The 15,982-nt window shown below is 53.6% G+C and overlaps 2 protein-coding genes across 4 annotated transcripts in view; both read right to left on the bottom strand.

Moving 5' to 3' along the window:
- Positions 1 to 15,982, bottom strand: part of SCAMP4 (secretory carrier membrane protein 4) — a 230,835-nt gene that overhangs the window by 9,850 nt on the left and 205,003 nt on the right. The gene's annotated exons all lie outside the window — the stretch shown is intronic.
- The window catches only part of DOT1L (DOT1 like histone lysine methyltransferase), a 70,297-nt gene that overhangs the window by 43,683 nt on the left and 10,632 nt on the right, over positions 1 to 15,982 (bottom strand). For both annotated transcript variants that reach the window (XM_058537599.1, XM_058537600.1), the window contains exons 2-3: positions 7,269 to 7,312; positions 117 to 191 (exon numbers count right to left, since the gene is read on the bottom strand). In XM_058537599.1, the coding sequence (XP_058393582.1) occupies positions 117 to 191; positions 7,269 to 7,312 (119 nt within the window). The remainder of the gene's footprint in view (positions 1 to 116; positions 192 to 7,268; positions 7,313 to 15,982) is intronic.

Raw genomic sequence — 15,982 nt, 5'->3', positions numbered from 1 at the left:
AAAAGGAAATTTCAGATCAGCTTACACCATCGAAGAAGAACTAATTATAGGCTGCGTCCCACAAAGCGCGGAGCCTGTCCCCAGTGGAGAAGCAGCTCACGCAGGATCCCACTCACCTTTTGGTATCGTAGTCTATTAAAACGTAATTCTCCATAGCGAGCTTGAGATCTGGGATTTCTTCACAGACCCATCTGAAAGACAAAAGCAGAGACAACAATGAGGATTATTATTAACGCTCTATTTTTCACTCCCAACTTTCCTAAACACTGTTTACTCCCAAATGTAGAACAAGACATCTTCATTACTCAACTCAAAACATGAAAGAGAGAAGGGAGGCATTACTTCAAAACAAATGCTGTCAAGTTTACGATGCAGTTGTGAAATACACGGATTTTACGCAGCTTCAAGTTCAAACAATGTTGGCTACTGGGAGCAAAATGGGTTTACACGTTACAGGATCTAGGAAACCAGTCAGCTCAAATGAGAGAGCTGGAACGGCGACCTATCGACCTGAAATGAAAGGGAACTACTATTTGAAGAATTAACTAATTCCAAGACCAACAACGGGGCTTCTTCAACAAACACACTGCAAGAGAAAAGGAGGGGAACCTACAGATGGAAAGAGACAGAAAACTATGTCTACCAATCCCAAAGTGTAACCTTACTGGATCCTGACACGATGGTGGAAAACATCACGAGAGGGGAGTTATCACTTAGATACCACAAAGAAAAGGTATCATGAAAAAATGGTATGCCAATAAATCCAACAGCTTAGATGAAATGAATGAATTCATTCCTCAGAAGACTGACACAAGATGGAACAAACACCTGGAGAGCTCTGTACCTATTAAAGAACTTGATTTCCTCGTCATATCCCTGTCCACAGAGAAAACTCGAGGCCCAGAAGGCTTCACGGGTGAATTCTACCAAACATCTGAGAAGACATTACACTAACCTTCTCAGTTTTACGAGGCCCACGCTACCCTGACTCCAAAACCAGAGAAAGACAAAGCTTGGTAAAGACAAAGTCATTGTGCCCTCCCACCCGGTCACCCCCAAACACACACACACAGACCCCAGTGTCCCCCCCAGAGGTCTGGGTCCCCTCCTCGAGAGACCCGTCCAAACTCACAGTCACCAGGGCCGGCTGGGCAGTGCCCGCCTCCAGGCGTCATCCCCCTCCTGCTCCCTCAGACCCAAGGGCCCCTGGAGTCCCTGTCCCGTGACGCACGGGAACTCACTCTACCTTCACGCTCAGAGCCAGCACCTCTACCCCCGGCAAGCGCTGCTCAACGGTGAAGTCACTGTGGTTTGCGTCAGGAGACTCAATGGGAGAGAAGTAGGAGCCCTGCAGCCAACACCAAACTGGTGGCTCGAGATCGAGCACTCCCCGAAGGGAGGAACAGGTGGGGACACCTTCGGTCACCACTTTCCTTCAACACTGTGCTCGAGGTCCCAGCCGGTGCCACGGGGCAAGGAAAACGCAGGAACAGCATAAAGACTGGACGGGATGAAGCAAAGTGTCTCTATTGGCAGACACACAATTCAACACACAGACTACCCTAAGGAATTTACAGAGAAGATACCAGAACCTACGTGAATTCACCAAGGTCGCAGGACACAAGATCAACATGCAAAAATTACTGTATGTATATAGATCAGCAACAAAGAATTCAAAGAAGAAATTTTTTAAACACCACTTAAAATAGTATTAAAACATAAATATTCAGGGATAATTCTAGTGAAAGATGTGTGTGTTGAAAACTATAAAACATTGCTGAAAAAAATTAAATATTTTTTTATATTATATTTAATTAGTTAAAGATTAATTTATATTAAAGACAACATAAAGGGCTGGCTGCGTTGCCAAGTGGTTCAAGTTCCACACGCTCCACTTTGGTGGCCCCGGTTCACAGGTTCGGATCCTGGGTGCGGGCCTACTCCACTCATCAGCCATGCTGTGGAGGTGACCCATACACAAAAGAGGGGAAGATGGGCACAGATGTCAGCTCAGGGACAATCTTCCTCAGCAAAAAGAAAAGGGGAAGATTGGCAAGGGATGTTAGCTCAGGGCAACTCTTTCTCACCACAAAAAAAGAAGACAACATAAAGAAAGAAAGAAATATACTATGCTCACAGAATAGAAGACTCAACGTTCTTAAACCCTCTCCTCAAACCGAACTGCAAACTCAAAGTAATTCCTGTGAAAAGCCCAGTAAGCTTTTTTGGAGAAACAGACAAGCTGATTCTAAAACTGACATAAAAGGCAGAGAACCTAGAACCCAAAAATAACCCTTAAAAAGACACTATTGGGAGATTTACAGTACCTTATTTTGAGACTTACTGTAAACGTACAGTAACGTACAGTAACCAGGAGGGTGTGGTATTGGCGTAGAGATAAACAAACAGACAAACAGTACAGAACACAGACCCCAGAGAGACCAACATTTCAACAACTGACTGTTCACAAAAGCACCAAGGCAAGATGAGGGAAAAAAGACTTCAACAAACGACACAGAACAACTGACTATCGTCTGGAAAAAAATGAATCTTAACCCCCGTAAACGCAAACCCCCATTTGACATAAACAAAAATTAACTCACAATTGATCTTAAGCCTGAACGTAAAAGCTAAAACCACAAAGCTTCTTGGAGAAAACAAGAGAATATGCTTGTGACTCGGGCAGGCCAAGGTTTCCTGGACAGGACCCAGACGGCTAACCATCCAGGAATGAACTGATAAGTTGAAAACTTCCACTCATCAAGATGCCGTTAAAACCACAATCAGCTACACCGCGCACAGGACAGTATCTCACCAGGCACTCACTGCCAGAATATGTCAAGAATTCTCACAACTCAGTAAGGAGCAGACAAACAACCCAACCCCAAGAAACAGCAAAAACCGTCCTCCAGTAACAGAAACCCGGGCTCCCTGCAGAAGTGGCTCATCCTAAGACTGGGACGTGGGGAAGTCCAGATGACTCGGGAGCATCGTGTGGTTCCAGAAAGTGAGCGAGTGCTCAGAGCGGGCAGGGACAAGTCGACTCGGGACAGACTGAGAGTCCCCTGAGCCAGCAGGGGAACACCTGAGCGTCAAGACAAATAACAGAGGTGGTGGGCTATAACCCAGGGAATGAAATAGACACCTGTGAAGGACCCACTCCCCTTACAGCAGAGTTCCACTAACGAACGTGTGCAGAACGAGGGAAACAGAAAACCTCCTTTAGAACAAACGCCCAGGAACTGGCTGCTGCAGGTCAGACCCACCCCTGGATGCTAAAATCAGCAGGCACAAGCCCGAGGAGAAACAGGATATTCGCATTGTCTCCAAGTATCTCCTCAAGATATTTACTAATTAAAAGGGGAAAACAGTAACTTTACATTGGAGAAAGCTGGCAGACACCACGTTAACCAGGTGACCAAGGTTAGTGTCACACATGGAGGCCCTGTGCCTCTCGCCGTGCTGACAGCTCTTACCATGAATGGACACTTTTTGGTCGAATCCTTTTTCTGCACCCATTCCTTACTACTCAGGAGCAGACCACAGACATTACATTACTTCATCCACGAATATTTCAGTGTTCATCCATAAAAGTTAAGGACTTATAAGTACAATGCCAATGTCACGCCTAGGAAAAATAACATCAGGAACAGGAGGGAATTTCCTCAAACTGGCACAGGGCACCTGTGAAGAAGGGACAGCTAACACCATCGCAACGGCAAAAGACTGAATGCCACCTGTCACCACCTCTACACAAAGTTGTAGGGAAGGTCCTAGCCATTCAATAAGATCAAGAAGAAGAAATAGAATCAGGAAGACTGGAAAGAAAGAAGTGAAACTGCCCCTACCTACAGATGATACAATTATTTCCACGGGGAGGCCCAGGAGATCTACAAAACTCCTACTGGAATCCGTGAGTCTAGCACAAGGTCAAGATTAATATGCAAAAGTCAACTATGTGTGTGTTTACGAGCAGCAGGCAATTGGAAAATAAGATTTAACACACAATCCCATTCACAGCAGCACCAGACGCATTAACTGTCTAGGAACGGATGTAACAAAAGGTGTCCAAGACCGCCACTGAAGCTACAGAGTGTTGCTGAGAGAAACACTGAAAGACCTAAGTAAGTGGAAAGGTGTACCATGTTCATGGACTGGAAGACTCAATGCTGAGGGCAAATCTCTCCAAAATGACCCATCGAGTCAATGCAATCCCTCACAAATTATGCAAAAGCCAACAAGCTGATTCCAAAATTTTTATGGAGATGCAAAGGAAGTAGAATAACCAAAGCAGTATTTAAAAAGAAAAACAAAGGTGGAGGACATACTCTGCCCGGTTCCAAAGCTTACCACAAGGCTACAGCAGCCCAGGCTTTGTGTTGGCCAAAGGTCAGAGACACGGACCAGTGGACCAGAACAGAGGCCACAAACAGACCAACTCATACGCTGTCAGTTGACCTTTGTACGCTGTCAGTTGACCTTTGACAGAGGTGACAAGGAAATTCCATAGAGAAGGGACAGTCTCAGCAACAAACGGTGCTGGAACCACCGGACATCCATATGCAGAACAGTGAACTTCAACCCTTACCTTGCACCATATGTAAAGATTTACTCAAGATGGATGAAAGGACGTAAATGTAAAACCTTAAGTATAACACTTCTAAGAAAACACAGGAGAAAACCTTTGTGACTTCGGGCTAGGCAAATATTTCTTAGGATGCAAAAAAACACAAACTATGAAAGAAAAAAGTTAATAAGTTGGACTTTTGTCAAAATTTAAAACATCTTCTCCTCAAAAGCCACTGAGAAGAACACGAAGCCACGGACTGGAGAAGACATTTCCAAAACACACACCTGACAAAGGAGTGGTAATGGGACTATATAGAGAATGCTCACAACTCAAAAACAAACAACCGATTTTTAAAACAGGCAAAAGATGATGAAACCATTAGTCACGAGGAAAATGCACATTCAAACCACAATGAGACGCCACCACACGGCTCAAAATAGAACAGGAAAAAACCAGCCCAAGCCTGTCAACATCACCTGTCGCACAGACGGGAGCTCAGACGCTCCTGCTCCTGCCCCGCCGCGGGGGCGCAGCACGGGCAGCCCCTTGGCAAACAGCGTGGCAGTTCCTCTTACAGTAAGTTGCCACACAACCCGGTAGTCCCGTCCTGGGTATTTACCCAACAGAAACCAAGACATGTCCACACAAAACCCCCTGGTGAGTGTTTATAACAGCCTCATTTTATCACCGCCAAAGTCGAAAACCACCCAGACGCATCCATCAGCTGGTGCACGATGAACAAACGGTGGTCTGTCCCACGTCGGAACACGCCTGGGCAGCAAGAAGGAACACCACTGACCCACTCCACAGGGAGAATCGCAAAACCTGCGCTGAGTGAAGGAAATCAGTGAAGGAAAATTCCAGAAAATGCAGTCACCACAGCAGCAGACAGCAGACCAGGGGCCACCCGGGGACAGGAGTGGAGAGAGATGGACTCGAGAGACAGAGGAAAGGACGGGCGATGGAGGTGCTGTCACCGTGCCTGCCTTGCGTGTTTGTGCGGACACCCGCACCGCTCACACTGTGCACTTTACATATGTGCCGTCCCTCGTCCTTCAGTTCTACCTCAACCGCATCTGTGAAAAACACTAACACGTGAAAGGGGAAAGTGGATGGAGGCACAGATGAAACGGAGCGGCCACAAGCTGGTAACTGTCAGGCTGGACGAGGGGTACGTGGGCTCGTTCCACCCTCCATCCACCTCCGTATATGCCGGAAATTCTCCGTTATAGGAAGTGAGACGACAGACAGAACTAAATGAGGGAACTGACCAGCTCTGCCAATGAACAGAACTCATCCTCGGGGCCAAGAGAGAAGAAGGAGAAGCTGTTCTGAGACCCAGAAGATGAGGATCAGGCCCATGGATTGGCAGCCACTGCCAGCCCGGGAGAGGCCCTGGCCAACTGGAGATTCCAAATAAAGGGCTGGCTCACCGGCTGCAACACTGGTCCTGACGCCCCGCACTGCAGAAGAGGCACCCCACTGTGCAGACGAGAAATGGGGGGGAGGCCGCCCACCCTGTGGAGCACACACACACTCCGCTGGGTGGATGCAAACCCAGGCGGTAGACGCAGAGCCCTCCTTCTTAACCACGACACTCCCACTTCCCAACCAGCAGCCTTCTTTAAAAATAATCAATCGAAGTAAGCCAACCCACAACACTGCTGACTGGTTTCAGGCCCACCCTTCGAGATTCACACAAATTATGTCACTCGGTCCTCAAAATGATCTTGCACGGAGGCACTGCTCAGCCCCAAGAGTGAACCACAAGCTCAGAGACCCCCGGGTAAGGTCACCGCTACCAGGCGGCAGGACCAGGACTCACATCACGGCCAGGGCCCCTGCCCTGCCTCTTGCAGAAGGTATCACAAGCCCGGCCCTGCCACCGGCCGGGGCAGATCAGCGAGGCTGTCACGGCACGTGGCCCAGGAGGTGGCGACACAATGAAGGATTTTAAGGGACACACACACACACACGGCTTTCCGGAAGGTGCTGAAGGATGGGTTTCCAACCATGGAAGATCTAGAGCCGAGAAGCGGGCAGAATTCCACACATCGGCCACTGTGGGCACTCTGTGGTCGTTCCAGACCCTCGAGTCCAGCATGGGCAGAAAGCCCACAAGAAAACAATGGCGGGTGGTCCTCCTCCTGGTTCCCGTCAAGGTCGCCAGCCCACAGGCTCTGCACTCTTCTCTGCACGCTCACAGAACGGGCGGCAGACAGGCGCCGAGGGGGAGCTCTGTCACCCAAGGCCCAGGGGGTGCTGAACCAGCACCAAAGCCAACAGGGAAGAGAGTGGAGCCAGGTGATGAGGAAGCGGGGAGGGGTCCCTTGAGACCCTGGGCCCAGGGTTCCACTCCCTTCCACGGGAAGCCAAAACTCCGAGAAGCACTGAGACCTGTCCAGAATCAGGCTCGGACGACCCAGACTCCTCTGACCAGGCTGTTACCAGCTTCTCCAGTCTTCTGGGGATGCTGATGCGGATTACAAGAGAGGAACGGAGACCACAAGCCCGAGGCCCCTTAGAGAGCACAGGCTGGGGGGTCCCCAGATCGTCAGGCTCCTGCGCAAGAGCCCTCAGGCTGGGGGCTGCTGGGAACTCGGGAAGGGTAGGCCCCCTCAAGGCCCCACTCCTAGGCCCGCCCCGAGAATCCCCCTCCTACCCTGGCCGGGCACCCCCCAGCAGGCACCACACTCACCGGATGGTCTCGATGATTTCATGAGCAGCATCGTGGTGTTTGTCCTGAAAGAGAAAGGGACAGGGTTTAGAGAGGTCGCGTGGTCCCTCCACCCCCCAGTGATGGCAGGTTGGCGATCTCGGGCGCAGGGACCAGAGGAGGCGGGCGCTGCAGCCCTGGGCCTTCCCATCTCTTCCTTTCCCACTCCCCACCAGGCAGAGCCTACCAGAGACCCTCCCATGGCACTGGGGTGCTGTCCCAGGACCCCCGCCCACGGAGGACGTACTGGCCTTGGGGGGCCTGTTCCTGCGGCGTGCTCCCTCCCCAGCAGGCAGCAGGGAAGGGGCCTGTCTACGCCCCCCGCCCCTCCTCTCCCCAGCCCAACCCACCGCCTCTGCTGACTCCTCACCCACCCCCCGCCAGTGCCCACGAGGACCCCTCCCAGGTGCTCCCGCAGCCTGGAGGCCACAGGCCTGGCTGTGAGTTACTGAACCTCTCGGGCCTCCATTTCCCCTTCCCCATCTGTAAAATGGGGAAACACCAGTAACACAACCACCTGGAGAGGCGTGTGGTGGTCCTGCCGCTCAGATGCAGACACCTCCCGCCTCCACCAATCACGCGGGGCGCTCACCAGGCTCGCCCCGGCTTCTTCCTCAAAGAGGAAGCTCAGGGGTCGCTCCAGGCCCTTCGCCAGGGTCTCAGCAGCCAGCCAGCCCAAGACCTCACGGAAAGCAGGATCAGGGCAGCTGGCGGCCTCTGTCTGACTTGGTCCTTCTCAAAGGTGCCTTCTGCACCAGGTGAGAGCAGGGCGGCTCAGTGAAGAGGATGGGCTTGGGGCCAGAAGCAAGCCATTCAAGCCCAGAGACGCCAACGGCCACTGTGTCACAGTGACTACGCCCCTCAGCCCAGGCCACCATGTCCACTGCTCCACAACAGGACAGTGACCAAGAGCAGATGCCTGGGGCCCGGGTGAGAATGCCACCGGGGTCCTAGAACAGTGCCCCCAACATTCCAGCAGTCTGTAACAGCATCAAAACAACTCTTCAAATACCCTGGAGTCCTAGGCCTTATTTCCTTAATAACAGCCCTGTTGAGATAAACTTCACACAGAATGGAGCTCACCTGTCTCAAGTACACAATTCAGTGGTTTTGAGCAGAGTTGTGCAACCACAGCACTAATTCCAGAACATTCTCATCACCCCAGAAGGAAACCCAGACCCCCTGAGCAGTCACTCCCCATCACCCCCCTCCCAGTCCCTGGCAACCACTAACCCACTTTCTGTTTGTGGATTTGCCTGTTCTGGACATTTCATATAAATGGAATCACACGGTATGTGGCCTTTTGTGCTAAGCCTTATTTTTTAAGGCAAAGGAAAAACCAACCTTTTAGTGTTCTTAGTAATATCTTCCAATTTACTCAGGATCAAGCACCAACTATTACTGGAACCCCTGTTATTTGGACAAGGTCAGGGCAAGAGGGAGCAGACGCAAGCCAGCGGTTCCCAAGCAGGGGACCCCGACCCGCAGCGCCGGCACGGCCTGCTCAGGGCAGGGCCGCTGACGGGGGCCAGTGGCCCCAACACCCCGAGGTAAATGTCAGAAGGCGCTGGGGGCAGCGCTGCTGGGCGAGGGGGGCAGCGTTAGCCCAACTTCAAAAGGTCCAAAAGGAAAAACAGGAAGCAGCAAAAAGGAGAGGGGGCTGCACAGCCAGCGGGCACAAAAGTCCCCCAGCCCAGCACGAACGGCCCCTGGCTTCTGGGAGGGGACACGGAGGCAGCAGAGACCCTGGGCCTCTGACACAGGGCCCGGACTTTGCCCACGGACCGTTCCAGCCTGCACGACCCTCTCCAGGTCCCAAGTCAGCAGGAACACCCAATTCCTCCAAGTCACTGGGGGGTCGTCTGGCTAACGTAACAGCGCCCACCAGAGGTGGTCAGGATGGGGAGCCGGCAGACCCCCACAAGGAAACGCTCATCTGCTCATCACAGCCACGTCTGCACACCTGCAGGCTCATCGAAGCCTGGGCTCCTCTGACCCGAGCACCAGAGGAACCCACACGCCACCTTCAGAGGCCCCGCCAACTCCTCACGGGGGCTTCCCGGTCACTTCAGCAAATTTACCCTGAAAACGAAGACACAGTGTGGTGACAACCACAGTATTTGTGAACAAGAAAGAAACCACAACTCCTGCTGATTGGACCGCTTGTCCAGGAGGTCAAACCAGTAAATACCAATATGCCCTGCCCCACAGCACCATCCTTCCACGCAGGTCTCCTGGAGGTGCCGAGTTCAGGATGTCAAAACTACCCCAGTGTACATGCCACACCTGCAGCCTCCGGGCCCATCACCAAGCTGGCCTGTCAGCTCAGCCCTGGACTCTCTAAGTCCACACCCGCCATCCAGGCACCAGGGAGGTGTAAGGTCCGATGGCAACAGCAGTGGGTGGCATCCATGGTGCTCAGGAGAGTGGATGACACATGGGGGGTAATGTGATACATCACTGAGCTCCACATACACGGCCAGCGGTCCTCCCGAGCACCAGCCCATTTTGCAGATGAAGACACCCAGCGCTAACTTGCCCCACGTGCCACAGCTCCTGTGAGGCTGGGAACCCAGCTGGGAAGCAGGTCCACGAGACGCCGCAGCGTCCACTGCCTTGGAGAGGAGCATGGAGGGAGGAGAGGAGAACGATCAGAGTCCCTGCCTGGCTGGCACATGCCCACCCCCAGAGTAATCCCTTCAAACCTCAGGGGAGAAAAAGCAGGTAAGCTGGACTTATCAACGTTAAACACTTTTATGCTTCAAAGAACATCATCAAGTTAGCTCAGGGCTGATCTTCCTCACACACACAAAAAAAAAGATCATCAAGATAGTGAAAAGACAAACCACAGAAGGAGAGAAAAGCTTTGTAAATCATCCATCTGGAAAAAGATCTGTATCTATTATACATAAAGAACTCTAACAACTCGGTAATAAAAAAACAAATAAGCCCATTTAAAAATGGGCAAAAGAACTGAATTGACATTGTTACAAAGACGACATTCCAATGGCCAATAAGGATATGCAAAGACACTCAACCTCCGAAGCCATGAAGGAATACAAAGCGAAACCACCGGGAGGGCGAGAATCAAGACGAGGGACGATAACAAGTGTCAGGGAGGCTGTGGAGAAATGGGTAGCTTCCCACCCGCCTGGTGGGGATGCAAAATGGTGCGGGCACTTTGGAAAGCAGTCTGGCAGTTCCTCAAATGGATAAACAATTTCCATACGACCCAGCAATTCCACTCCTAGATGCCAACCCAAAAGAAACAAGAATGTACATCCACACAGAAACCTGTATGTGAATGTTTACAGCAGCATGATTCACAGCAGCCAAAAAGTGCAAACAACCCAAATATCCATCAACAGATGAAAGGATACGTAAAATATAGTGCATCCACACACTAGAATATTATTCGGCCATGAAAAGGAATGAAGCCCTGACACACCCACACCGTGGATGGACCTTGAACACACGACGCTCAGTGAGAGCACCAGACACAGAAGGACACACGGTGTGTGATTCCATTGATGTGAAATGTCCAGACCAGGCACATCCACAGACAGAAAGTGGGTTCGTGGTTGTCAGGGGCTGAGGGATAGGGAGTGACTGCTAAGGAGAGCATGGTTTCTCTTGGGGTGATAGAATGTTCTAGAACTAGACAGAGGTGATGGTTGTACAACTCTGTGACTACACTACGAACCAGTGAATTGCACACTCAAAATGGATGGGTTGTATGGTCTGTGAATTATACCTCAAAAAAGCTCTTAAGAACAACAAAAATCCACAGGAGTAAATGTCACCTACCATTAAAAGCACCCCCAGCTCAGCAGGAAAACACTGAGTTTATGACACCCTCACACGACTAACCGACTGTTGCTGGTCAACAGCATCTAGCGAGACCCACAACCACGGTCTCAACAGGAGCTCCCTTGGCTCCTGTGCCCACTGACCCTGCAAAAGCAGAGAAGACGTCCTGCTGTGTCTCGAGGTCTACAAAAGACAAACTCACACAGGAGAGCAGACAGGGAGAAGCAAAGCAATCACGGGGGTGCTGAGGGCAGTGAGTCTGGAACTCTCCACCAACTCTCCCTCCTGAAGCACTCTCTCTGGGGAGGCCAGCTGCCAGTCATGAGCAGCCCTATGGAGAGGCCCTCCCACCAACAGCCACGAGAGGGAGCCATCCTCCAGCCCCAGCCGAGCCCTCGGATGAAGCCACCCTGGCTGCCCTCTGTGTTGACTGCAGCCTCATGGGAGACCTCAAGCCAGACCACCCGGCTAGTCTGCTCCTGGATTTCTGACCCTCAGAAACTGGGGGAGATAATAAATGTGTGCTGTTTTCAGCTGCTAAATGCTGGGTTAATTTGTTACGCACCAACAGATGACCAGTACAGATTTCGTGTTAAGGCTGATGAACTCCTCTGGGAGCGCTGCTCATGAGAATGAATTTTACAGTAATGGGAAGACTTGAGAGTGACACTGGAAATGCCCCTCACCAAGTGTTTCTGACTCAAGTCACCACTGTAAAGCTACAAAACAGGGTGTGCACTCCTGTGACACTGCTCCCCGGAGTCTGTGCCACGTGCCAGCACAGCCCAGACCACAGCATGGAGCAATCACTGCGGGGCGGGCGTGGGTACGCGCTGGACTCGCACTCCCTTGCCCAGTCCTCACGGAAACCCGGGGACACAAGTTCCAGTGACACTCATCTTACACGGGCTGAAGGAGCCTCGAGAACGTGTGCGAGCCTACACAGCCGGCAGGCTGGGGCTGACACGCAGCTGTCTCACAAGGCCACAGCCCCTAGGCCAAATCAGGCAGCCCTGGAGAGCCAACGGGGCCTGGAATCAGGTCTCATCTGTGATGAGATGAAATTGAGCCTCCCCAAGCTTTAAAACCAGAAAAAAAGGAAGAAAAACGTTTACAACTGCGCCTCCTGAGACCTCAGAATGATCCTTTCAGGGACCGGCCAATTTCCACCCACAGTCCTGAGACGTAACTGAAGATGCTCTGATCACATCAACCATTCAGACACTCTCATGACTTCTCGGCCGTGGCCTCTTCCCAGTGCTCCAGAGGCCCTTAGAAGAGAGGTGCGAGACGCCAGAAGCCGACCCGGAAAGGTGGGATTGAGAACAGCTCCGAGGAGGCCTGGATTTATGAGCAGCCCTTGTCTTGTTACCCAGGGACACACACGCACCCACTCCTCCTCCTCCTCCATCGAGGGAGCCCTGGACCCCAGGTGTGTGACCCAGCCCTCGTCTCACCACACAGGGACACCCCCACAAACTCCCCCTCTATCGCGGGAGCCCTGGACCTCGGGTGTGTGACCCAGCCCTCATCTCACCACACAGGGACACCCCCGCACATTCTCCCTCTATCTCGGGAGCCCTGGACCCCGGGTGTGTGACCCAGCCCTCATCTCATCACACAGAAACAGCGCGGCGCACGTTCCCAGCTCAGCGCAGCCCCCGGCAGGAGCTCCTGTCTGCTGAGTTGGTCTCCTCTCACTAACTGCATCAGAGCATCCGAGAGAAGCAGCTGAGAGCGCTTCTCCCATACAAAGATCTGTTTCATGGAAGGGGGCTAACTGGGAGAGCTGGGCGATGGGGACACGGGTTCACCAGCCCCTCCATACCGGGGATCACGTGGAAATGTCCACAGTAAGTCCAGCTATGCCCATCCTAAACCGCACACTGCCCGGGAAGGTGGTTGTCACGCCCAGAGACGAGGCGAAACTCTGTCCCTTCCGCTACCACCCGCCTCGCCAGCTCAGGGGAGGGTGTGAGGCCTGCGGCTCGGTTCTTCCAGACGCCACCAACCCTCGAGTCTTCAGTACCGCCAGGCACAGACTGCGTTGGGGGGGCCGCACACAGAGAGGCAGAGGGTGGGTGTGGGGAGTCCAGCTGTCATGCTCAGCAGGGGCCCGCTTCCTCCTTCAGCGTGAGAACAAGAACCCACGACACGCACTCCCGGTCAGGTACCGGCAGGTGAGACGCAGCTCTGGCTCTGCCGCCAGTGTGTCGCCCGGCACGTCCGCAGTCCCTTCATCCCCCCGTGAGGCGTCGGGACAGGAGGGCCTCTGAGGTGCCCTCCACAAGGGCACGAGCCCACCGCTCTGAGCACTCACCCCTGTGCTTCCGAAGGTCCGCACACCTTCTGAAGTGTCTGTGCCCGGTGCGCACGATGGGAGGCAGACGCAGAGACAAGGAAAGAAACCAGGAATAAACAGGGTATTCGGGGAGGGCCCGCACTGGGCACCTCGCAGACGGCCTACTGCAGCGAATCCGCCACAACTCCAGTCTCCTTATTCCCAGCACAACGAGGGCAGTGACGCCCAGGGAGCGTCCTCTGCTGTCGGGGTCATGCACAGCCGGAGGGCAGAACCCAAGGGGGCTCTGAGACAGGGGTCTTCACACGTGATAGGCATCAGATCCCCGGCAGCACTCATCAGAGCACAGATTCCCAGGGCCTACCCATGAAATTTCAGATTCAGCAGGTCTGGGGGCCCGGGAACCTGCATTTCTAACAATTTCCCAGGTGATGTGGAGGCTACCAGCCCAGAAACCCCACTTCAAGAACCCCGGCTTCTGCTTAGGCCAGGGCCACACTAGGAGGCGGGGAGGAATGCTCTCCCGGGTCCCTTGGGGACGTGAGGACAGCGACTGCTCCTAACACCCAGGAGAAGAAGGAGGAGCCTCTTCTGGGCCTCTGGCCCCGCGATGCCCGCCTTTTCCTCCCCAACTACCTGGCAGGCTGCCGGGGGCACATCCTGCAGTGAGGGCGCCCCCTTCCCGCTCTTCTGGGCGCTGCCTTCTTTCCTGGGCACTCCACTCAACTCTGGAGCACTGGGTGGGGGCACTAGGTCACTTCCATCACACACGGTCCCCAAAGGCAAAGCAGGAACGAAAGGGTGCCTGGTGCAGACCACGCAGATGCAGGATGGGCCGGCACACAAGCAGCGCTGTGCAGGAGGCCCACTCACGGGCACTACATGGACACATCAGGCCAGCCCAGCCGGGGAGGACGCACAAGCGGATGGAGACTGTGACACGGGAATCACTGCGGACAGGAAATGCCATGTGTGGGCAGAGTTTTAAAAAGTGGAGAAGCAAAGGGGCGAGTCCCGTGGCGTAGCCGTTAAGTTTGTGCGCTCTGCTTTGGCGGCCTGGGGTTTGAAGGTTCGGGTCCCAGGCATGGACCTACACACGGCTTATCAAGCCATGCTGTGGCAGGCGTCCCACATATAAAGTAGAGAAAGATGGGCACGAATGTTAGCCCAGGGTGAATCTTCCTCAGCAAAAAGAGAAGGATTGGCAACAGAGGTTAGCTCAGGGCTAATCTTCCTCACAAAAAAAAAGTGGGGAAGGACAACCCGTGGAGACGAGACATCAAAGGCAGGGTGACAGAATGGCAGGAGGTCTGTCGTCTGTCTGTCTGTTTCAATGGCAGGGCTCTGACAGCAGGGATTTGGCTGGAAGGGAATGAGAAATGATATGGTGCAAAATCAACCAACATCCATAAAACTCTCAGTCCAGGAGGAAAACCAGAGGCTAAGAAGCCAGGCGGGGTGAGCACAGAGGGCTCAGCCTGGTCGTGTAAGCCCGCATTCCACTCGGGCAGTGCCCTAACCAGGAGTGGGGAACAGGGAGTAGTGGTGAGGATGGAGGGCCAGTGTGGGCAGGCACCTGTGGGGCCTGAGTACTCAGGAGGGACACGGAATGAGTGCATCTCACGCAGGGGCAGCAGGTAGATCGCAGGCTGCACGTCCACAGTCAGATGTCACAGCCCCAGATGCTGCCTGCCCCGTGAGCTCCCGGAATGCGGCGGAAGCAAGCCCCGCCAACCTCACGTGAGGACGGGCCAGGCCAAAGCCGAGGTCCGCAGGAAGGAAAGCAGCATCGTAAAGCAATGCAAAGTAGAGAGCACTGTGTCAACGCCAGGGTCATCACAGGTGGGAGAGCCGTGGCAGCCAAGTGAGCTGGGTCTCCAGTAAACAGACTCCAAAAACTGGAAAGTGAACAAAGATGCCAACAGGGGAGCCCTCCTGAGGCTGATGGAGGGCCAGGTGGTAAGACACAGGGAGATGCTCCGGACTGAAGGTTTGTGTCCCCCCAATTCTTATGCTGAAGCCCAGACCCCCACGGGACGGTATTTGGAGGTGGGGCCTCGGGAGGTGCTTGGGGTTGGATGAGGCCATGAGGGTGGGGCCCCCAGGATGGGATTAGGGTCCTCGTAAGAAGAGGAAGAGCCCAGAGCTCTCTCTCTCCATCAGGTGAGGACTCGGGGAGAAGGCGGCCGTCTGCAGGCGGGGAAGAGAGTCCTCACCAGGAAGCGAGCCTGCTGGCCCTGACCGCGGGCTCCCAGCCTCCAGGACTGGGAGAAGCAAATGTCTGTGGCTTAAGCTGCCCAGCCTGTGGTGTTTCGTGACAGCAGCCCGAGCAGACTACGGCAAAGACCCCCGGGACGCAGGCGGTAAACGCAGCCAGTGTACAGTGTGACCGAGAGAGGGAGGAGGTGACAAGGAACCAGGCCGAGAAGGAGCAGGCCTCCAGGCCACGAGCAGGCAGGAGAGCACAGGTGGAAAAGCAGAAGTCCAACCGAAAGGGCAGCTCGGAACATGGAGTCTCAGCCGGTGCCAACAAACAGCGCCAGCAACGGCGGCTGGAAGCACAGGCCAGCAGTTACTGACTAAA

The sequence above is a fragment of the Diceros bicornis genome, unplaced genomic scaffold (genome assembly GCF_020826845.1).
Source record: "Diceros bicornis minor isolate mBicDic1 unplaced genomic scaffold, mDicBic1.mat.cur scaffold_67_ctg1, whole genome shotgun sequence".
Lineage (NCBI taxonomy): Eukaryota > Metazoa > Chordata > Mammalia > Perissodactyla > Rhinocerotidae > Diceros > Diceros bicornis.
Note: the sequence above shows the minus strand (reverse complement) of the source record. Positions and strands in the feature narration are given on the sequence as shown.